General features: G+C 36.8%; 1 protein-coding gene across 1 annotated transcript in view; it reads left to right on the top strand.

The window, feature by feature from the left end:
- Positions 1 to 18,099: 18,099 nt before the first annotated feature.
- The window catches only part of dve (SATB1_N and homeodomain domain-containing protein dve), a 103,223-nt gene continuing 95,307 nt past the window's right edge, over positions 18,100 to 26,015 (top strand). Inside the window, exon 1 of the mRNA XM_077433184.1 lies at positions 18,100 to 18,321. Coding sequence (XP_077289310.1) covers positions 18,235 to 18,321 — 87 coding nt within the window. The 5' untranslated portion in view covers positions 18,100 to 18,234. The remainder of the gene's footprint in view (positions 18,322 to 26,015) is intronic.

Raw genomic sequence — 26,015 nt, 5'->3', positions numbered from 1 at the left:
ATAATAAAAAAATACGTGCAATTTGCACATCTCAAACATTAAAATAGAATGAAGAGAATCAGATTATTTTATTAGCTCTATGTATAACGGTAGTAAATATCCTTCCAAAAGCAACCCCCGTTAGAAGGATGATTGACTTTATCAGTCGAGCTTCCGTTGGCTATCTCTTGAACTACTCAAATACTACACATTATTGTACGTGCCTACTGCATAATATTTATATATGTGGGTATTATATTTTACTAGCTGTATTACCCGGCTTCGCTCAGTGTTTATAATATAAACCGCTTAAACATGACTTAGCTAATTTAATTAAAAATTAAAAAAAAATTTAAAAATTAAAAAAAAAAATTAAAAAAAATAAAAAAAAAATCAAAAAAAAAAATAAAAAAAAATCAAAAAAAAAATAAAAAAAAAATCAAAAAAATTTTTTAAAAAATCAAAAAAAAAATCAAAATTTTTTTTTGCCTTCTAGGGCTTCGCCCCTCCACGCCCCATGAGCAATTGCCGTTTAGGGCTTCGCCCCCATGATCAGTTGCCTTTTAGGGCTTCGCCCCTCCGCGCCCCCATGATTAAAAGCCGTCTAGGGCTTCGCCCCCCTAAGTTAATGCCTTTTAGGGCTTCGCCCCCCGCGCCCCAAAGGTTAATTGCCGTTTAGGGCTTCGCCCCCCTTAGTTAATGCCTTTTAGGGCTTCGCCCCTCCGCATCCCCATGATTAAATGCCGTCTAGGGCTTCGCCCCCCTTAGTTAATGCCTTTTAGGGCTTCGCCCCTCCGCGCCCCCATGATTAAATGCCGTCTAAGGCTTCGCCCCCCTAAGTTAATGCCTTTTAGGGCTCCGCCCCCCGCGCTCCAAAGATTAATTGCCGTTTAGGGCTTCGCCCCCCTGAGTTAATGCCTTTTAGGGCTTCGCCCCTCCGCACCCCCATGATTAAATGCCGTCTAGGGCTTCGCCCCCCTTAGTAAATGCCTTTTAGGGCTTCGCCCCTCCGCGCCCCCATGATTAAATGCCGTCTAAGGCTTCGCCCCCATGATCAGTTGCCTTTTAGGGCTTCGCCCCCCGCGCCCCCAAGATTAATTGCCGTTTAGGGCTTCGCCCCCCTTAGTTAATGCCTTTTAGGGCTTCGCCCCTCCGCGCCCCCATGATTAAATGCCGTCTAAGGCTTCGCCCCCATGATCAGTTGCCTTTTAGGGCTTCGCCCCTCCGCGCCCCCATGATTAATTGCCGTCTAGGGCTTCGCCCCCCTTAGTTAATGCCTATTAGGGCTTGCGCCCCATGAGGCTGGGCCCCCCGGGCCCCCTTCGGGGCCCCACGGGGCTGCGCCCCTTGTGGCGCCCCCTTTTGAGCCCCATGGGGCTGCGCCCCATGAGGCTGGGCCCCCCGGGCCCCCTTCGGGGCCCCACGGGGCTGCGCCCCTTGTGGCGCCCCCTTTTGAGCCTCATGGGGCTGCGCCCCATGAGGCTGGGCCCCCCGGGCCCCCTTCGGGGCCCCACGGGGCTGCGCCCCTTGTGGCGCCCCCTTTTGAGCCCCATGGGGCTGCGCCCCATGAGGCTCGGCCCCCCGGGCCCCCTTCGGGGCCCCACGGGGCTGTGCCCCTGTTGGCGCCCCCTTTTGAGCCCCATGGGGCTGCGCCCCATGAGGCTGGGGCCCCACGGGGCTGTGCCCCTTGTGGCGCCCCCTTTTGAGCCCCATGGGGCTGCGCCCCATGAGGCTGGGCCTCCCGGGCCCCCTTCGGGGCCCCACGGGGCTGCGCCCCTTGTGGCGCCCCCTTTTGAGCCCCATGGGGCTGCGCCCCATGAGGCTGGGGCCCCACGGGGCTGCGCCCCCCGGGCCCCCTTCGGGGCTGCGCCCCTTGTGGCGCCCCTGGCGGGGCCCCATGAAACTACTCGCTTTGCGCCCCCGCGGGGGTGAATCCATTGAATCGAAAAAAACAAATCGGCGCCCATGGATCGAAAAAAAAAAAAATCGAATCACGTGTTCGATGACGTCACCGATCTACGGACGACGACGAAGACGACGACGAAGACGACGAAGACGACCAAGGATATTTACATACATACAAAGTCTCTTTCCAAATTATAGATTAGACTAGCTGTATTACCCGGCTTCGCTCAGTGTTTATAATATAAACCGCTTAAACATGACTAAGCTAATTTAATTAAAAAAAAAAAAAAAATTAAAAAATTAAAAAAAAAATAAAAAAAAAAATAAAAAAAAAATCAAAAAAAAATCAAAAAAAAAATAAAAAAAAAATCAAAAAAAAAATTTAAAAAAATCAAAAAAAAAAATCATTTTTTTTTTTTTGCCTTCTAGGGCTTCGCCCTCGGCGCCCCCCTGAGCCTTTGCCTTCTAGGGCTTCGCCCCTCCACGCCCCATGAGCAATTGCCGTTTAGGGCTTCGCCCCCATGATCAGTTGCCTTTTAGGGCTTCGCCCCTCCGCGCCCCCATGATTAAAAGCCGTCTAGGGCTTCGCCCCCCTAAGTTAATGCCTTTTAGGGCTTCGCCCCCCGCGCCCCAAAGGTTAATTGCCGTTTAGGGCTTCGCCCCCCTTAGTTAATGCCTTTTAGGGCTTCGCCCCTCCGCGCCCCCATGATTAAATGCCGTCTAGGGCTTCGCCCCCATGATCAGTTGCCGATAAGGGCTTCGCCCCCCGCGCCCCCAAGATTAATTGCCGTTTAGGGCTTCGCCCCCCTTAGTTAATGCCTTTTAGGGCTTCGCCCCCCGCGCCCCCAAGATTAATTGCCGTTTAGGGCTTCGCCCCCCTTAGTTAATGCCTTTTAGGGCTTCGCCCCTCCGCGCCCCCATGATTAAATGCCGTCTAGGGCTTCGCCCCCATGATCAGTTGCCGATAAGGGCTTCGCCCCCCGCGCCCCCAAGATTAATTGCCGTTTAGGGCTTCGCCCCCCTTAGTTAATGCCTTTTAGGGCTTCGCCCCCCGCGCCCCCAAGATTAATTGCCGTTTAGGGCTTCGCCCCCCTTAGTTAATGCCTTTTAGGGCTTCGCCCCTCCGCGCCCCCATGATTAAATGCCGTCTAAGGCTTCGCACCCATGATCAGTTGCCTTTTAGGGCTTCGCCCCCCGCGCCCCCAAGATTAATTGCCGTTTAGGGCTTCGCCCCCCTTAGTTAATGCCTTTTAGGGCTTCGCCCCTCCGCGCCCCCATGATTAAATGCCGTCTAAGGCTTCGCCCCCATGATCAGTTGCCTTTTAGGGCTTCGCCCCCCGCGCCCCCAAGATTAATTGCCGTTTAGGGCTTCGCCCCCCTTAGTTAATGCCTATTAGGGCTTGCGCCCCATGAGGCTGGGCCCCCCGGGCCCCCTTCGGGGCCCCACGGGGCTGCGCCCCTTGTGGCGCCCCCTTTTGAGCCCCATGGGGCTGCGCCCCATGAGGCTGGGCCCCCCGCGCCCCCTTCGGGGCTTCACGGGGCTGCGCCCCTTGTGGCGCCCCCTTTTGAGCCCCATGGGGCTGCGCCCCATGAGGCTAGGCCCCCCGGGCCCCCACGGGGCTGCGCCCCTTGTGGCGCCCCCTTTTGAGCCCCATGGGGCTGCGCCCCATGAGGCTGGGCCCCCCGGGCCCCCTTCGGGGCCCCACGGGGCTGCGCCCCTTGTGGCGCCCCCTTTTGAGCCCCATGGGGCTGCGCCCCATGAGGCTGGGCCCCCCGGGCCCCCTTCGGGGCCCCACGGGGCTGCGCCCCTTGTGGCGCCCCCTTTTGAGCCTCATGGGGCTGCGCCCCATGAGGCTGGGCCCCCCGGGCCCCCTTCGGGGCCCCACGGGGCTGCGCCCCTTGTGGCGCCCCCTTTTGAGCCCCATGGGGCTGCGCCCCATGAGGCTCGGCCCCCCGGGCCCCCTTCGGGGCCCCACGGGGCTGTGCCCCTGTTGGCGCCCCCTTTTGAGCCCCATGGGGCTGCGCCCCATGAGGCTGGGGCCCCACGGGGCTGTGCCCCTTGTGGCGCCCCCTTTTGAGCCCCATGGGGCTGCGCCCCATGAGGCTGGGCCTCCCGGGCCCCCTTCGGGGCCCCACGGGGCTGCGCCCCTTGTGGCGCCCCCTTTTGAGCCCCATGGGGCTGCGCCCCATGAGGCTGGGGCCCCACGGGGCTGCGCCCCCCGGGCCCCCTTCGGGGCTGCGCCCCTTGTGGCGCCCCTGGCGGGGCCCCATGAAGCTACTCGCCTTGCGCCCCCGCGGGGGTGAATCCATTGAAACGAAAAAAAAAATCGGCGCCCATGGATCGAAAAAAAAAAAAAATCGAATCACGTGTTCGATGACGTCACCGATCTACGGACGACGACGAAGACGACGACGAAGACGACGAAGACGACCAAGGATATTTACATACAAAGTCTCTTTCCAAATTATAGATTAGATTTTATTTTCTATGTATACTTTAACGGTATGGAACAATGGACGCAGCCGATAACACTGAGCAACAAAAAAAAAAATACCAGAGCGGAGTCTAATTAATCTTTACTAAGTTTGACCCACTGAATTCGAATATGATAATGATTTTTGTTGGTTCGTGATCGTTTACGAGATATGAGCGTTTACAAAAATGCGCAATTTTTCACAGTTTTTTGGCTATTGTCTTTAACTCAAAATCTAGTATTGCTGTGCTCAAAGTGAGTATTGGAAACAATTTTTTCAATTGATTCTGAATTTTATTGTTTTAAAATACTTAAAAATATACAGATAGAAAACCAATCCTTATAAAAATGGTGAAATATAAAACTGGCCAAATAAACACAAAATGGCACGGAGATAAAATCCGTTATAAAAATATATTTTTGATTTTTAAATTACAATTAATTATAAGTATTTTAAAACAATAAAAATAATAGAACAATCAATAGAAAAAATATCTGAATATTGATTACAATACTCACTTTGAGCACAGCAATACTAGATTTTGAGTTAAAGACCGTAAAAGCCAAAAAACTGTAAAAATCGCGCATTTTTGTAAACGCTCATATCTCGTAAATGATCACGAACTAACAAAAATCATTATCATATTCGAATTCAGTGGATCAAACTTAGTAAAGATTGGTTAGTCTTCGTTCTGGTAACTAAAAACGTGATTTTTTGTTGCTCAGTGTAATCAATGAGGCGACATGGAACCCATAACTAAATTTCTGCCAATATATGTGTGTACATATGTACATAGTTAGTGGAGTTGCACACAATAATCATATCTCTCCAACGAAAAAGATAACTACATTTAGCCGATGGATCAATGAGCAAATGCATTGGGATACAGTAAAGGTTAGTAGCTGAACTCTCTCATATATTGATTGCGGAAGAATTTTCACTGAACTCTTTCAATTTTTAGAGAGTGCGTGACTTCCCTGCGACACCATATTATGGAACCAGATTCTAAGATGCTCCGTACTAATGCGTTAGAAAGAAAACGCAAAACTCTTATATTATTAACCGCTTAGCCGCCCAGCCGACGCGCTGGGCGTACGATAGATACATAGACAGCGAGGGATGCGGTATTTTGTACGTGGGATATTTTTTTTAGATAGTTTTAAACATACAAAAAAAACATGATAGACGGAGGTCGTATACGCGGTATCGTGCGGTATATACATGAGATCGTCTATTCATTGGAGCGGTCTCGTTGAAATTCTATAGAATTGTTTATACTAACTTGACGGTGATATATACCAATTCGACCCTTCGGACGGAGCTTGACAGTGATCGATAATTTTTATTTTCTATGATCTTAGTATTACGACAAGTTCTGCTATATTTTTTTGCAAATATGGGATACACCGTTATACACGAGTGAAGAAAAGTAAACTTCAATGACAGATTATAAATATGAAGTAAAGGAAACAACGACCTGGTTTTGCATCCCTTTAAAATGAAATCAAGAATTAAGTCGTTAAAATTTAGCTGACGAGTAATCAACTAAATTTTATCTTAGCAATATCGGGATTAATTTATTCATTTACAATGCAAATTTTACATCAACTAAATCTGATGGAAAGGAGTTAAATACATATAGTAATTAGCTGTGACATCGTGATGCTGTAAAATTTTTCAGATATCAATTTATTATTTTGTTTAAATTTCTTTGATTTTGATATTATATATTAATTATTTTACAGTATTGTTGCGTAGGGGTGGGTGGAGGATCCAAGTAAAAGGCCAACAGTCGTTTCACAGCATTTATTGATGATTAAGGAGATACACGCAGTGTCACTGCTAAGTCCAGAATGACCTGAGATCGCTTACGTACCGCCTTATAAGGGGTAGATCTCTCAGGACGTCTTATCTGTTTACCTACTGTATAGTCACGTATTCGGATATGTATTCCCACGGTATGAGAAGTGCAATCATTGTTTCATGCACTTAGCTTGTCGCTAATCCTTAAAACCCACTTATACCAGTCGCACGGTATGCATTTAGTTAATCCGTTAATAGATATCCGTTACAGATAATCTTTGAACGGTCACACGGTCTCTGGGATTCTATTCGCTTAATCCGCGGCGTACGTTACAGTATTTTTTTATAACCCTCACTCAAAAAAAAACCTGTTTTGCACCGAACTATTTCAACTTATAATACTTGGAAGAGCTAGAAATTGCATACAACACTCGTAGCAGGCGCTTAAAATTAGCTTCATAAATAAATTGCAATGTTACATACATACATATGTATGTACATGTCATATTTTATCAGCTTCTTTCTGTTAGTTCAGTGACATTACTTCAATTTTGCATTTATTTATTTTATTTTTCAATTAATAATTTACGTGAAAATTGAATAACTAACGAAGTACATATGTATGTATATGCATACATACATATGTAGTCCTCATGTTTGCGAAGAGAGTGGACCCGTCAATATCCAATGCAGATCCGAGACACAGTGTTTCAATCTTTGTCTTTTTCTTGTGTTTAGGTCAAAATGAGGAGAGGATCGATAATTGACAAATCTTTTACTCCATACATACATTTTATTAGTTTCATGTACATATTATCGCGTATCTTAATCAAAACGTTTATCGTAATCTATGCATTCTATGTATGTATATAGATGTTTCATACGCTAGGATTATTTTGCTATATGAGTGATTATCTTCTATCAATTATATATAATAGTAATTGATAGATGATTAATATAAAATAAATATATAAAATATATAAAATAAAATTCACCGCAATATGATTATTTAATCTGTATTCAAATCTTGGAAAAAAATTAAACGCTCACGGTTGTAACACTGTTTGATACTTAATTTTAAATATATTACGGATTAAGTTTTTTCTTCGTCCATTTCAAAAATTCATATTGATATTTTGCCACACGGTTATTTGTTATTTATAATAGACCATCTATTCAGGTAAAAAATGATTTCGCATTTAGGGAGCATAGAAAACGTTCCCAAATTCCGCGGGTTGGTTTTTTATTGACGTGTAATTTTAATGATACTTAATCAATTGATAAAAAATGATGAGTATGAATATATCGCTCGAAAATACATATATCGATCAATATCGGTTTCATAAATTGTTTTAATGACTATTTATATGGACTTGACACTTCAGATTGGATTAGTCGAATCACAGATTAACAAATAATCACTTCAATCAAATCGCAATCAAAACTCGAGAAATAATCTAGATATATTTACATCGAACATATTTTGTAGGGAGATTCTTCGGTATAGGTTTTTAAATATTTGTTAAAGGTGAGCAGGTAGTCAGCCGGGGTTTGGTTTGTTCTAGGAATTCCTTGCCCTATCCACCGATGATCGCCAACAAATCTCAAAGGTAAAACCTAGATTTGGTCCAAAAAGAAATAATATAAAAAAAGAAACACTTTATCCATTTCACCGACTGCGGTCGTTTCAATAAAGGACCGAATTAGAAGACATCTCAAAAAGACATTTCAGTTTGTACAATATTGAGAATCCTCAATATTGAACAAACTAAAATAAATAAGTACATTGTGCAAATATATACATATGTATAATATATTGTATGTAAATAGGATATAATTAGGGCTATTGTAAAACAATTAAAACGTATAGTTGCTAATTCTTATGTAAAGATAAATACGTATTGAAACATATGTACAATAGATTGTTGATTAGAAAATGTAGATTTAAATTGTATTTCAATAAATGTATGTAATGTATCAAAAACTAAAGGTCTATATATAAAACTATATAAAAAATACTGTGCAATTCGCACAGTATTTTTCAATATATTTATGAGATATAATTAAAATATTTACAGTACGACCCCGAATTGCTATACCGATTGTATTTGAATAGGTCCACTCATCCACTCTCACATCTCATCCATCTTTGCTAATTCCATCGATTTTGTCTGTCATACTCGCCCATAGTCAGATATAGCTTTTTGTGTCATTTCCATCAGTAAACATTCGGGAATGCGTGGCAAATAAATTTCGTATACAATTCTCTTGATTAAATGATATTAAATATTGTTAACATGATATTAAATATTGTAATTTATATGATACGTCATACATAAGTTTAATAAGTAATCACTCGAGTTTTATTTTATCATACATATTACGTATGTATATGTACATACATACATACGTACATATCTATAGGAATTCAATTTTTTTTGTTGCAAGAAATTTTTGTATTTCCAAATACAATTTGAAATGTGCGTAATTTATTTTTTGAATCAATTTCTTTTAGTATCGTATATTTTCTTGCCATCCTCCAACAAACGCAACTTTTCTATAAAAGTGGCACAAAGGGAATACAAAAGTTTTGCTCGAAAGGGCGGAGTCACAACTTTTGACCGAGTCACTTAAATTTATTTACGACTTTTGTATTGTTGTATGGGTGCCGACAACCAGGGATTTTTTACATTTTAAATCTTTTCATGAGGTTTCGTCGTACCTGGAATACTCATGCAAAAAATTCTAGTACAAAATACGCATGTTCATATATGTACATATATGTATCTATTATATATACATATGATGATGATGATACGTACATACATATACATATGTACACATACATATGATACAAAGTAATATGAGAAATATTTGACGATAATGTCATTGAACATCTCTGGTTATACCTGAATATACGTTCGATAGTAATCCGTCTTATGAGTCTTATGACGACTAATATCAGAGTTAACTGCTCGAGCATTGTCGTCTCTACAAATCCAATAGCTCCAGTGAAAATATGTCAAGATGGACCGTTTGTTAAGATAAGCCCTCCGGGATGCTCTGTGTTATTTTTTGTGCTGTTTTCGTAACAAAGGGCCATCCCATTGTGCGTGTTAAATTTTCTGTATATTCCTACGTGCGCACCGCAAAAGGTGTTACATAATACACACACACACACATGTATGTACATATACGTACTTATATACCTTGCATTCTTAACTGAATAATTATTTCTGAATTTAACTTTCTTTAAGTTTTTATAAAACCAATTACATATAGATATTTATATACATATATAAATTTATATGCTTATATGGACTATGTACACACATATATGTATGAAGTAATTTTAGCGAAATAATAGATATATACATACATGATACATATATTCTTGGGTACCATCATCTTATGTTTCGAAATAAATTGTCTGGTTTTAGTTTTAATTGGTGTGTTAAACCAATGTTATAACAATTTTCATAGTTACGAATTGATATACAAAGAAATGATCCGATTCAAATGAGAAATCTACATATTTATGTGTATATGTATCATGTATGTACTTTCATATGTACATTATGGCCCGGGCATCGTGGGGGCAGCCATGGCTCTAGCCCGAGTGCCCGGGTCGCGAGGGGGCCCGGCAGCGAGATCATTTTTTACTTTATCTACATACATATGTACGTAGTAACAATAGATGAAGTTTTGGGATCATGCGAAAATTCAAACTCGAGATTTTAACTGATTCGAACTCAGAATTGATCACTGATCACGTTTTATGTTCTAGAAAAAATGTGTGTGTGTGTCTGTGTTTTTTGGGGATTTTTTGAACACCGTTAGTCCTAAACTTAGTATCGGTTACTGAAATTCTTATCGACACGACGTAATTTTTTTTCAAATTTTTAAGTTGACCGGAAATGGTACCTCCCCTTATAGGTGTCCTCCTTTCTTAAGTTTTTGAATTCAATTATCTCCCAAACCACTGAGTAAATCAGACTGAAATTAATAAGACCTACCTCTATTCATAATGCTGCCGGCATGTGTGAATGTGTCTGTACGGTTCAATATCGAATTTTGTTTCGAATTTGAATTGTGACCTTCTTATTTTCCTCAAATACATAGATAAAGTCATGAGTTGGTCACATCCGAATTTTATTCTATTATTATCATTGAAAGCATTGAAAGTCTGCTTTCACCCTGAGCTTGCGAATTGTCGTTTTTATGCGCTTTATACATAGATGAAAAAGTGCGTTCAACTGTTGACATACTTACTGGAATAGCCAAAATCAAGGGAGAAAGTTTATATGTATGATGAATATGCTTCATCAGCCAGTTCTGTTTCTTTTAAGAATTTAACAATTTCTGTGACTGTTTTGCCTGAAAAATCTGAAGAAGAGATAAAACCCAAAATTACTATCATGGAAGTGAGACGAACGACTCTAGTATGCATTCGAAATCGAAATTTGAACATAAACAATAAATAATTTTATCAAAATTTTTGTTTTATTTGACATGAGACGATAACATTAAAGTCGCTTGTGAATGACGGCCTATGTTCGGCGCGCTTCCTCAATTAGGTTTTACACCTAATTCTGATAATTGGCAAGACATCTGCATAAATGATATCTTAATAGAAAGGATAATAAACAGCCATGTTTTTATAAAGGTTTTACCTCTTAAAATAATTTTTGTTATTTTTTGAAATACAAAAAAAATATCGGATTTTTCCTACTTAACAATTTTTTGAAAACTTATGGTGCCTCTATTATTTTTTTCTGTTGACACAGATGGTTTTATTTGATTGAGTAAACATTAGACAAATAAAAAAATAATAACTGACTAACATGCTTCTTTTAACTTGGGCAGTATTAGCATTAAGGCTTCCAATCCCGGGATCCCGGTCTTTTCTGGTACCGTGAATCTCGGTGCTGAAACTAGTCTGAATACCGGGATTACGGTGCTGGAAAAATTTCTTTAAAAATATTATTTTTACAAAAATAATAAGGAAAAATCATAAAACAACATTATATAATGAACAATAGTGGGATGAGCAATGACAATCATAGTTCATTTGTTTTCTCTGACCCATTTTGACGCCGGCTTGCGAAAAATACTACATACAATAAAACAGGTGGGATTTTTTTCTCTTAGTCAAAAATGTTGTGACAACGATTCTTTCCACGCCCTGAACATATTTAGCTGAAAATTTATATTTGTATTCTTTTTTTACTAACATAGAGTTGACAAGGTTTTGGTCGGAATGCGTAAGCCGGAAGTAGAACTTTAGTCTTGTGTAAGTTTTTCTACATTTGTGTTCAATTTGTATTGAAAACGCTCATAGCTGGTATGTGTGAACGTGTGTGCATATACATACATATGTTTGATTATCGAATTTTGTTTTTAATACTTCTTATATTCCTCAAATACATATGGAGATAAAGTTGTAAGTTGGTCACAACCGAACTTTTTACATAAAATAAATGTAATTGGAGTTTTTTTTTATATTAGGTGGATTGTTTCGATGAATAATTACTAGACGTACAAACTATTTGTAAAAAACGAATTAATGAATCAAAGCGATGCTTTTTACTTTATTTAATTACATTGTCGGACGTGTTTTATTTAATCTTAGAAATTTATGGATGCGAACCGAAAATTTAAAGAATGTAGCCAAACTCTCAAAATTAGTATGCCAATATGAGAGTATATTTTGCGTGAAACATCGGGAGAGTTTGCGAAATGCAATTGATCGTTTTTGAAATATGAAAACATGCAATTGCAACTTTTTTTCTTATACATTTGAAATCCCGGGATCCCGGGATCGAAAATTCCCAGCACCGCAATCCCGGTGCTGAAGTAACCACCCGGGATTGGAAGCACGAATTAGCATATAACTGTGAGATTTTGGTGTTTTTACTAAAAATCTTTAAAAATGAAATAAAAAAAAATCGTAAGACTTTGTACTGAGGTGTGTATGGCTCAAAATGTTACCTACGACGACGCAAGTTTTAGTCACTAGGTCCATCGTGGGAAATCCAAAACTTTCATTTTCCACTTCTATCTATGTATTGCACACACACACACACATACACACAGACACATATGTACATACATTTGTACCTACATATATAAGAATCCGTTCGTTGACGATGTATGTAGGTAGCAATAAATTGCACACGGTGGACAGCGATACCTCGTTGTCACTAAGCGGTGAGCGGTGATACTTTTGGGGACAGTATCGCTGCGAAGAAAGTAACTGAAAAGAAGTGTATAATGTGGGTGTATGAGGCTTTGGTGTGGTGTAGTGTGCGGTGGGCGTGTCTGAGGGGCGGCGCTCTTCGTGTTTCCGGATTAGACGGCTCTCGTATTGGACGCCGCTGGCTCACTTGAGCTCATCCGGTTCCCGGATTTGCTCGAGCGACGGATTTGCCAGCCACAGGCAAATCCCGGACACACCCCGTCAGACACCCACGCCGGATTAATGACCGCCCACCGGATCAACGCGCGCACCCCGACCAAGGAGTAGACTAGGATGGATTTTCCCTTCCCTCCTCGACCCCTGTCGCCAAAATCTGCGAAGGCTGGCCAGCATACGAACTGCCGAGTTCGCTCTTAGTCTACATACATATAGTCCACTCTGGATTATGGTTTTAAGATTTCGTCAGTTTTCACGTTTCAGAAGACTCACATCTCACACATTTTGGATTTTTAGTAGGATTAAAGCTTTATTTCCCGTTGTTTTTTTTTCCATATACTCAATAAATAAACTATTAGTGAAGTAAAAATATATATTTTTATTTTTTACATGGATATATACCAGGAAGGCCTGACGGGTAGTCGCCAATGACCCTCTCTAGACAATTAATTACGAAAATTGCAGCAATTTTATTACTAACCTCTTCTTAGTTCAGAATCGATTTTTTCGTCAGATGAAGTTTGGGTTCTTATCCAATAGTTTTAAAACTTTGCCATTTTGCTCGGTTAAGTCATCGATATAAGTGGAAATGACGTCCGCCATTACCACGGTAAAAAATAAGGTGACACGACAACTCTTTCACAGATTTTTCGTAAACCGAGGATGATTTCACAGACCGTCTGTTCACTGATAACAGACGGTCTGTGAAATAGATGGCTGCATACGTAATGGCATAGTAAACGAGATCTTGGTGAACAGACGGGGTGAGGAAGAGATGGCCGTATACGTAATGCTTGGAGCGCATCCTCGGTTTACGGAAAATCTGTGAACGAGTTGTCAGGTAACCGAAAAATAATCGTAATAGACGCGTTTGAAAATACTGCATCTTCCTTCACGGTGACGTACAAACATTGTTGTACATTGTTGAAACATGAAACATTGTTGACGGTGACGTCTATCGTCCACACTGTCCCATTTGTCCACACTTTTCTTATAGTTTTTTCCCTTTTCACCCCCCTCTCGCTATGGCAGATTGAGCACTTATATTAGCACCGGATCGATCCCAGTGATCTCTCGGTACTAAACATAAACGCAACCACCGAAAAATACTGCTGAGAGATAATGAAAGCCTGTAAATGCAAATTTTATAAGATATAGTGTGAAAAAGATAAATTCATATGCGTTTAAACAATTAAAATCTCACAAAACGAGTGGGAGGCGGAAAGTCAAACAAACAAGGCCATGGAATGTCACCGTCTTCAAAATTTTTGGATTCTTAAACGTGTTTATTACGATTATTTTTCACCATAAAATAGCGATTTAATTTCTGTGACCAAACCGCGCAAAATGGCACAAAACTTCATCTACTGATACTTTATATGTAAAGTCGAGATGCAAAATTAATTAAACCTGTAATTCAAGAATTCGGAATTCACTCCTTATCTAATTTGCTTTGCCTTCATACTATAAGAAAGTACGGTTAAGATGTAATCAATCAATTCAAGATGTAATATTGTTTAAAATAGTTTCTTCGAGTTTTGTTTCTGATTAAATTGAAAAAGTCCATATTTTTTTATTCCAATTATTTTTTTTATTCTATTATATATATATATATATATATATATATATATATATATATATATATATATATATATATATATATATATATATATATATATATATATATATATATATATATATATATCTTTTAGAAAATAATCGATTTAAAAAAAATCTTGACTTTTTTTTTACATAGATATATACCAGGAAGGCTTGACTGGAAGACCCCAATGCGCTTTCCTGGACATTTAATTACAGCATAATGCAGCATTTTACTATTACATAAATTCCAGAAGCTGGAGAACAATTAATAATTTAATTATTAATCCATTGAGACATCTATGGATTTAAATTTTGTACATAATTTTTACAAATTGTACGTACAACAAACAACAGGAAAGAAAGAAGAACAGGATTTTTTGTCAATTTTAAGGAACCGTTTCAACAATGATCAAATAAAATTGGCAAACTCTGATAAGAAACGATCGATTTGGAGTCACACAACCCCCAAATCTAACCAGCAGTATAGCGGACCGAACCCACTGATCACTTGGTGCTAAACATAAACAATACCGTTAAGCCATACTGCTGACTTAGACTACTTATTATTAACAGATGGTGATATCCAAACATTTTTTTATAATTGAAATTGCCAACAAATAAATAAAAAAGTGAAAGTTGAATACCCATGTAAGATCGTGAGCCTTTTTTTTAAGTCAAAATCGGAATCGGGAATCGGATAATATGAAAAAAGAAATGTTTAAAACCTCGTAAGGAAAAAGGTGCATGACCTTGTATGTTTAGTTTAAAAAACCTAATACCTGCAATTACAATAAACAAACCCCGGTGATTGTCCTCGCAACCTTGAATATTATAAATTACATATATATATATATTAAATTTAGAACGCTTCCTTTGTCCGCGTTAGGACACACACGCAGATTAGCTTATTTATATATATAATATTAGTTTATAACCCTGTTTGTCCCCTGTTCCCTTTTGTCCCCTTCGGAGAGCTGAATGAGGTCATCAATTCAGGTCTAACATCAAGAGAATCTTGACCGATTGATTCATTTCTTCTCCTATTCTATTTTTCCAATATTTCCAATATTTTTATACTTTAGTTTAGTTATGTAATGTGCTATTTAATCATATTATAGCTTTCATTCTTTTCCTTTTCATTTGTTTATTTTGTATTTACCTTTTTCATTTGTTTTATATTTGTAAATTTCAATTTCTTCTTATATTCTATATTATAACCTTTTCCAAATATTTTAATACTATAGTTTAATTATGTTCTACATATTTTGTCATGCCTTTATTCTTTACTTTTTAATTTGTTTTCCTTATATTTATCTTTTTCATTTTTGTAAAAATCTATTATTGGACTCGGATGTTACATATATTATTTATTTACTATTTGTTTTTTTATACATATCTATGTACATCCTGTCTGTTGATTTTTCAATAAATAAAATAAAATAAAATAAAATAAAATAACTAATTTGGAAGCTTAATTCACGAAACTTATTCTTAAAGTACGCGAGTAAAAAATACATACATACATATATGTACATACTTTTATCACATATAATCTAAAACTTTCTTTTCTAACTCTGGACATAATTCTCCGTGGCTCATCTGGACCGGAAAGCACATTTTTTTCTTGTGTGTTAATTCAAACATGGAATAAAATTGACAGTGAATCACTTTTGAGTATAGTTTTACGTTCATTTATAACGAAAAGGGCAAATTCTGTTTATTTAAAAACAGTAAATAAGTTAATTTAATCATTCAACGCTTTTTTTGATGCAGTTGAGAATCATCGATAAATTCTAATTGCTCGAGAAATTAGAAATATAAAAAAACGCTTTTTTTCTCGAGAATTAATTCTTAAGAAGACTAAGACTAATACTATTTACATTGATGTAAAGTCAGGTGTAGACTTGAAAGTACAGATTGTATAAAAAAGCCACTTCAGTGAAATTTTATACTACATACATTGTACATATTATATTAGTCGTGTAAAATAATTATACGCATTCTTTGATGTAATCCACAATTTTCCCACATTATTTTGTTGACTGTGCTGATTAGTCTTCGCTGATCATACAAAATGTCAATCAAACACTGTCTGTATGTAAATAATAAAAACAGTCGATATTACTAATAATTTCTTAGAAACATGACACCATATACATACATATGTATATACATATTTGTAATTTGATTTTGCAATAACTTACGTTACGTTGGAGTTTTCTATTGTGCATGTGATCATTAGTTCAATTGAATTTTGGATTCGTTTTATTAATTTTTAGTTAAATATGCATTTGTTAATTGTACTTTAAATTAATTGTACCTTAAAAAATTTAATCATATCTGTACATACATATGTATATACATACATACATACATGTATCATATATTCTCGTAAATATAATCTAAATATGTATCATGGAGGTACATACATATACACACATATACAATGTAGAAAACAGAAGAACACATGTATAATTGAAATGATTCTTCTCTGAAAAGCTCACGGTAACTTTTCGATTTTTATTGAAAATTAAATATTCTTTATATGCATATTATGTATATAAATTTTCTTTGGATTTAGAGAAATGTGTTTAGCCGGTTTGGCCTCATTATTATATTGTATATTATGATATTCATGATTGGATTATAGTCCTTTCGTCTGACATGACGTCTTTATTGACCGAAAAAAAATAATAGATTATGTAGAAAACTGGAGATTTTAATAGTTAAGCTATCTATGGGAACTTCTCAAATTAAATTAAAAAAAAAACAGATTACAGTAATCGAACAAAATTAGTGATAAACTTTGCGAATATAAAGATATTTCTCGATTAAATAAAATTATCGGTTTAATAATGCGTACTCATTTTTTTATCGTTGATAATAAAAAAACCCAAGCATTTCATTTAATTTCATACTGAAATCGGCATTTCATACATTGGAAAATAGCTATTAGCTTCAAAAACGCTTTGTTCCGGATGGTTTTGAGGCTATTCTCACTTTTTGATGTAGAAGGACTATTAGTGTAATAGTTCAAATATTTACATACATATATTAGGAACAGCTGTAATATGAAAATATCCTTCAAAATTACTAAAAATTTGGATGGTCATGAAATTTACCTGAAATACTCGAAACTATTTTAAATAAAATAAAAGAATCTTTGTAAAGATGCACTTGACGTTGAATTTACGATACGTTTATTCTATTATTTCGCAATTCATCTCTGGTAATTTTTACAATTTTTTTATCAGTTTTTTCTTATGTTTGCTAGTTTGATTCATTGCAGTGTTCATGCAGTAGGATGTTTTCCCGAAGCAATTAAATAGTCGAGTGTTGTATGAAAGACTGACGAGAGGGGCGAATATTATAACACAATTAATTCTGTTTTTCCGAGACCCTGGTTCGCTGGTTCATTGTGTGTATGTGTCTATACACTGTATAATATTGTATTTAAAACGATAGTCCAACAAAATGTTGACAGAAAATTTAGCATTCGCTTCGTTATCGATTGTTTGGATATGGAATACGTTGGCCGGCTAGAATCGAAAGAGGGTATTTTACAATTTTTCACACTTAGCGATCGACGAATCGCCTCCGAAGCCTCTTATCTACATCCAATGAGTGAATCGAACATCCCCCGCCCCCGCCGCCACCACCTCCCTTTCGCCGGTGCTATTCATCCACGCCAAGTCAAAGTGAGATTTTCCTCGGTGGGAAAGTGGGAAAGCTCGCCACGGTCCTCACGTCGCCGAATGTCCGGTTCAAAGTTTGTTTTCCGCGCGCGCGCCGCACGCTTTTCCGTCACGCGTCCCGTCCCTCTCGCTCGGGCACCAAGAGACGTGCGCGAGAGAGAGAGAGAAGAGGCGCGCTTCGTCCGGGGGTGGGAGCTGTGGCGAGTCAGGGTGCGCGACAGTCGGCCGCCGGTTGTCGGGGCGGTCGCACGTGTTCGTAGGCGAGAGCGCGTGCTGTGCCACTCGGACGCGAACGCCGTGTGCCGACACTGGCACGTGCACTTGCACACCACACACCACACACCACCACCACCACACACCATGGACTTCCAGAGCGCCATGGAGACGTTCGCCGAGGCATGGGTGGCTGCGAATACCAAGCCCGACCAGCTCGCCGATCCGGCTCAGGTTAGTTCTCTTTACCCACCACACATCTACTCAAGTTTTGAACAAAACAACAAACGGTCCAAATTCAAATCAACTCGCCAAACTTTTCTCGGCGGTGCACTTTTTTCGCCTCAGAAATTCGTCTTTTTTAAATGTTTACAATTCGTCGGAACTTCATTGTTGTACAATAATTATGAATGTCTTTTGTGTTGGGCACATTTATGGAGATTTTTTCGATGGAAGACAATACGCAGATTTACCATTGCGAAAAGTGACAAGTTGTAAATCTAATTTATAGTGTGTATCTATGCATAATTATGAACGATTAAAATTGGAATGAACTCGTTAAACTTTTCTCGGCGGGACACTTTTTTCGCTTAAGAAAAGTCGTCTTTTTTAAATGTTTACAATTCGTCGGAACTGCATTGTTGTACAATAATTATGAATGTCTTTTGTGTTGGGTATACATATTTATGGAGTTTTTTTTTCGATGAAAGAAAATACTCGGATTTACTAGTGCGAAAAGTGACAAGTTGCAAATATAATTTTTAGCGTGTATTATTAACGATCCAAATTCAAATCAACTCGTTAAACTTTTCTCGGCAGGGCACTGTCTTCGCCTCAGGAAATTCGTATTTTTAAATGTTTTAAATTCGTCGGAACTGCATTGTTGTTCAATAATTATGAATGTCTTTTTTGTTGAGGATTTATTGAGTTTTTTCGATAGCAGAAAATACGCAGATTTTAGGTGATACGCAGTGATAATTTCCAAATCTAATTTATAGTGTGTATGTATGAATAATTATGATCGATAAAAATTCAAATAAACTTGTTTAATTTTTCTCGGCAGAGCACTTTTTTCGCCTCATGAAAGGCGTCTTTTTTAAATGTTTACAATTCGTCGGAACTGCATTTTTGTCCAACAATTATGAATGTCTTTGTGTTGGGTACATCTATCGAGATTTTATTCGATGCAAGAAAATACTCAGATTTACTAGTTGCAAGTGTGTATTATTAACGATCCAAATTCAAATCAACTCGTTAAACTTTTCTCGGCAGTGCACTTTTTTTAATGTATAAAATACGTTGGACCTGCATTGTTGACCAATAATTATGAATCTTTTATATTGGGTACATTAAGGGAAATTTTTTTCGATGGAAGAAAACACGCACATATACTAGTGCAAAACGTGACAACTTGAAAATCTAATTTTTAGTGTGTACATATGTATAATTATGAACGATCCAAATTCAAATCAACTGATTTAACTTTTCTCGCAGGTGCACTTTTTTAACCTCATGAAAGGCGTATTTTTTAAATGTATACAATACTTTGGAGCCGCATTGTTGACTGATAATAATTATGAATGTCTTTTATGTTGGGTACATTTATGGAGATTTTTTTCGATGGAAGAAAATACGCAGCTTTTCTAGTGTGAAAAGTGAAAAGTTGCAAATCTAATGATTCTCGGCGGTGCACTTTTTTTCTAATCGAATGCGAAAATCAAATTTCTAGTGTGATTTATTATATGTATATAGGAAATATTATATCCTCCTCAGATCACAATGGAGATAAGTCTACAATTAAGATAAATCGTCGTACTAATCCAGTTTTGATAGCTTTTTAAAATAAGTTTTTTTTTATTAATAATACTGTGTTCAAAATTGTTATTTGATATATAAATTTTTATGTAACATTATATTTTTATGTTTTTTTATTTGAGTCACAGTGAATTGTGTTTTTATACAATTTACGTCACAGGATTGTTGTTTAATTACATATGTATAGGTATGTGTGTATGTACATATGCAAAGTGGTATTCACTAATATATGTACATATATACATATAATAATATAGTAACATTTTCGTATACATTTTTTATATAATAGATAAGTTATCAAAAAAAATACATAAATATGAAAATTATCCCCAGATAATTTGAGTTTTGAAATTTCTCTAATAAAATATTAATTTACGAACATATATGTATATAATATTAATGCATAAATGAAGAAAATTCTGCATTTTCTTAATTTTAATAAGAGATATATATATATATATGTAATATTATGTATAACTAAGCAGTAAAATTTTTAAATATGTATGTATGTATGTTAATCTGAAAAGTATTTTTTTTTTCACATTATTATCGTTAAAATAAAATTTTAAAATAAATGTAATGTTGCTACTACATTTATGTACAAATATAGTTTTACACAACCGATAAAATAGCCAAAGCGAACGAGGTGACAAATCAATACTGTTTTTGAGAAATATTTTTTATAAATCATAGAGGTACATAAATCAAGTGTAATTATTATAAAATTCAGAAAAAATAAGCGTAATATACGAAGTTTGCTAAATCGGTAAAATTCGACGTTTATTAGCAACGCGAGTATATGGCGACACACTAATCCCTCTATAGGCGAGGGGATTTACATAAGTTACTCGGTTTTTGACTACCGTTTCTATTTTTTTAATCCATAGAAAGTAGATATCTTATGTACGTAATCCGCGTATTTTTATTTTGAATTTGATAGTGATTTTTGGCCGGGCGAATGCCATTATTGTCTCCCTAGTAAATATAAAACGCAACTTATTCCACGCTGTATTTACATATAATATGTGCATACATATGTCTTCTACGTATACATAGATACGTAGACACCTACTTACATATCATTGTGTAGTATCAGATTGATTATTTATCACTTGTAATGAAGAAACTCCCCGACATTCAAAATGAAACGCCGCGGAAGCCCATTATTACCGTTACGAATGTTAATGTGTCATCATCTAACTTTCTTGCTACAATGTGCTACGGGATCGAATTAATTTTTTTACTAGGTGTATGTTCGCGTATTAGCAAGTCCGATTTCGCTGTGATCGAAAAAGGTGAAAAAAATATATACATACATAGATACATACATATATGTATGTATACTTATATGGATTCCCGAGAGCCGGACCCGATCAAAGAGCGCCATTGTCACTTTTCCGCGTAGTGCGAAACAGTTTCTGTTCGATTCGGCGAGAGATTTCAATCATTCAATTACATTTACTGCCTCTTTCGTACGATAATTCCGTAACGGTATGCGGTCTGGTCCCAGAATCTGGGTTATACATATTTTTCAGTTCAGGCGGTTTTTCTAAGGTTTTTGTTGTGCCACCGTGCTGAGCCGATCGACAATGTCTGATTTGTTGCTTTATTTTTTTTCCTTCTTTTTAAATCTCACTTTAGTTGTTTTGTCGATTTTTCTGCGGCGGCGACAGAAGACGATCGAAGCGAATTGATCACAGTTACACTATCGGCAAAAAACTCGAAAAAATGCTAAACCGTCTCTTTATAATCAATTTATCAATCATTTTTGACGTGTTAATTCGTAAGTGATGTATAGTCAATATTCAGGTAATTTAAGCGATTTTACATAAATATTTTTAATGTGATATTATATTATTTCAAATTCGTTGTTAAGACATTGAAAAGTTGTATAATAATGATTTTAAATTTTACAGTAGCTAGAATGTGTTAATCTGATTATGGCAACGGTTGTGGAAATTAATAGGGTAATATCAAAATTGTAAGCATTTCTGAGATCAATTAATTTTCCGTTGAATAATATTGTTAATATTATTCAATTATTCGCTGATTTTTAATTCAAGTCAATAAGATTAGATATATTTCAGGCAGAAGATTGATGAAATGTATTTTTCTCATTTAGCGGCGGAGATATTTTGATTTAGTTAAAGAAAAACAATAGTAGGCATATAAAGTTTTATACCGTAACTACAAATATCAATTTTGTTTCGATTGAATGATGATTTACTTTGATCACGATCCGCGATCCAATTCTTATCAATGCGATAATATGAATATATATATATATATATATATATATATATATATATATATATATATATATATATATATATATATATATATATATATATATATATATATATATATATATATATATATATATATATATATATATGTATATATATATGTATGTATGGAAACTAGCCTTATCTTCATATGTATTCACATATGAGTATAATCTATCTATTATATTATAATACATAATGACTTAATAAACGAGCGTATTTTGTTTGCGATTACTCAATGCAAATACAAATAAATGAGAGTACCTAACTATATTAGCGGCTATCGATATTTTTCACTTATTTTATTTTGGCTTGCACACTTTCCGGTTGCAGTCTCATCTTGAGAGCTTCAGCAGGAAACAGGTATTATGTTAAGAATAAAACATATTTTATGTATTTATACAAAACAATTTGAAAAACCATATGTGTGTAACAAATAAAGCATACACTGATCAAATGATCAGTGTATGATTTATTTGTTTTATGTATGTACATTGGTTTTACGACTGATTTAATGATTCAATTTCTTATAATTTCATCGATTTCAAGAAATACACATATTTTTGATATATAATATAATTATTGCCGATGTAGATTTTAGCTAATGAAAAAACTTTTTAAGGTGACCGCGTACAAAGACAATTTTATTTATTTGTACAAAACGATACGTTGTTCTATTATGCAAAAGTGGTTGGGAATGTCAGTCAATTTTCTTTCAATTCACGAGTATTTCTTTTTTAATCCGAAGCTTTTTCAATAGTGAAATAAATGACTGGGCACTTAAAAAAAATGTATGTCGCCACGATTCGGTTGATTTTGGCACATGAGAGTACATGGTAGCCGTGCTGTGGTCACCTAACGAAATCTCGATCGACCGTTGCTTTGTTATTATTTTTTTTTATAATCACCGTCGTCTATTCAATCGCTTCTAGTGAGCAAATCGTATCCAAAGACATGATATATAGGCGATAGCCCCGACTATCTGCATGTACACCAAATCGATGAGAAAACTTTTCGGCAAGACAGAAGCCTCAACAATTACGCCAGTATCTCTTGCTATCTACTGTTGTATGCCTGTTTTGTACGAAACCGCAAAACTTCACCGCCCCACGATATTATATTATAATATAATTTGCCTTCGAATTGTACGTGAATTCATGCCAGATGACTTTTTTTTCGTTGATAATTTGAAGAATTGCGACGCAAGGTTGATTCGCCGTTCGGATTAACCGATCGATATGCATGTTCCATGATAAATTTTGAGGAAAACCTCCTTTCTAAATGTGATCGAAAAATTGACGACGCGGTCTTGAGATCGTTCTCTGTCCAAGGATCAATTGATCCAATTTAAATCGATTGTATTAGGTGTATTATTGTGAATGTACGAATTCAAATGCTCGCGTCGAAGTCGTATGTTTGAGAAATGACACGTTGCACTAGCGTTGTAATCACAATTTAAATTAAACTGACATATGTATGTATGTAAGAGCTGCTAAATTAAGTTTGAACAATTTATTATCGTGTACTTTGGAATCTAAGTAACTACTTACACAATATAAAGTTTTATTTATAAATAAGGGAGGGGGTTCTAGATTATTGTTGTGATGTAATTATGAAGAAGCTACGATGGGAATTTTTTATACTACATTAAGTCGAGGTCGATTTCGAGATATGAAATGAAGGTTGTAATATTTGCAAAAAAATAGACTATCAGAGTTTATCGCAATATTAAAACTTACAACTTTGCTGTAATAGATCGTGTCATATTAATTTAATTGTTACATACATATGTATTTTTACTTTATTTTGTAATGTGATCATTTCCAACCATGTTTAATATCTAATAACTTAATTTAAACAATATTCCATGGAAGTTTCTTATTTGCTTACTGGATTAATGTTTGTCATAGATCAATATTAATCGTAAATTGTGTTTATTTATTTTTGATTGATCCAAAAATATTGGTACATAAATCTTAAATAGCTATTTATATTCAAAAATATTTGCTGACAAAATATATGTACATATTATATAAACATATTTTAGATCTGAAAAAAAAATGATAACAGAAACACTTCATATATACACATATACTATATGTATGTACATACTTATGTATGAGCATACAGAATTTCAAGATCAAACAGAATTTGTCCTAATTTAGAACTCGTAATATGTGAATTTTCGTTATTCTAAAACAAATTAAAGAAAAGAAAGGGATAGGACATAAAGATGTCGATGATGACATGCTGATGTTTTATTTTATTTATTGTCGTCGTTGCAAACGACACAAAAATCAACGTGAAGTTAAGTGACCGGCGGTGATCTCCGCGCGATCATCGAGTTTTGGGCGCGGGTTACTACCGCATCTTACCACTCACCGCAACTTCCCCAATACGCAACTATACTACGTTCACCACCCGCCTGTCACTTACTTTTATGCAATCTATAAATTCGATTGAGTTTTAGCGAGTTCAGAGCTAAACAATCTTTAAATATACATACATGTGTATGTTTGTATATACAAATTGACGATATACATGTTGACATTTGGGAAGATTTTAAAATTATGACAACAATTATCACAATATGACGCGTAAAATGTGTGTATTAAAATAGTGGGCTTCTGAGAGTTCAGTGTAACGATATCTGCGCGAATAATTATAATATTATGCGATTTGTTTCTTATTATTACGCGTTAATGAGACAATGCTAATAGCTCTTAAAACGATATATCAAAAGGTCAAAAAAGAAATAGACCGAGCAGCTTATCGTTATAAACAAAATTAAGAAATCTCTCTCTGTATATGTCTGATGACAATTTATTGGAATATAGTGTATGTATTTTAGTTTGTTCAAACATTTATTATATTCACTATTGAATAACAGTTTCTTAAGGATTAGCCTGTTAATTGATGATATCCATAATTTGCCTTCATTTTTTTTACTTACCTCTTCTTAGCTTACAAACGATTTGGTCGTGTGACGAAGTTTGGGTTCTTATCCGATCGTTTTAAAACTTTACCATTTTGCTCGGTTTGGTCATCAATATAAGTGGAAATGACGTCCGCCATTTCCATGGCGAAAAATAATCGTAATGGACACGTTTAAAAATCGGTGACGTCTATCGTTGACGGTGACGTCTATCGTCCACACTGTCCCATTTGTCCACACTGTTCTGATCGTTTTTTCCCGTTTCTCCCCCTCTCGCTATGGCAGATTGAGCACTTTGCCATACTCATGGTCAAAGTTTACGGAGAGAATTGGTGATTTCTTAATTAGGTTTTTTTATGTATTGTCTTAATTATCACATGCTGTTTTAAGTAAGTCTCGATTTTCTACTATTAAAATCAAAACAAATATTCTTTCGTGGATAATTTTCATGATGCCAAGAGACTGTGAGAGTATTTTGTCAAGTCCTGGAGCGGTTAGTCCATCCCGCATCCAGTTATGTATATGGGACGGAGCCCCGGGCCCTGCAACGGCAGGAGCAGCACTTTTGGCAAAAAGAAGACAACGACCCAACCGATCTTGAGTGGATGGGTCGCCGCAAAAACACAAGGAGTCGACGTTTCGGCCAAGAAGATGACGGAGTGACGCGAGAGGGTCACTGACCCACACCTGTCTTGACAACCAGAGGGCCGCGACCCTCGTTTGCAACACCTCTGACCTCCAATCACTGCCTCAGTAGATGCAAAGAGCCCAATTTTGAACTTCTCGTTAGTATTTTTGTCGGAAAATTGAAATTTGTATGAGTATGAGAACTTCTGCGGTCACAAAATCTTTTATCTTATAATAGGTTGACTTAGAAATGTTGTTCAAAATTA

The sequence above is a fragment of the Arctopsyche grandis genome, chromosome 1 (assembly GCF_051622035.1).
Source record: "Arctopsyche grandis isolate Sample6627 chromosome 1, ASM5162203v2, whole genome shotgun sequence".
NCBI lineage: Eukaryota > Metazoa > Arthropoda > Insecta > Trichoptera > Hydropsychidae > Arctopsyche > Arctopsyche grandis.
Note: the sequence above shows the minus strand (reverse complement) of the source record. Positions and strands in the feature narration are given on the sequence as shown.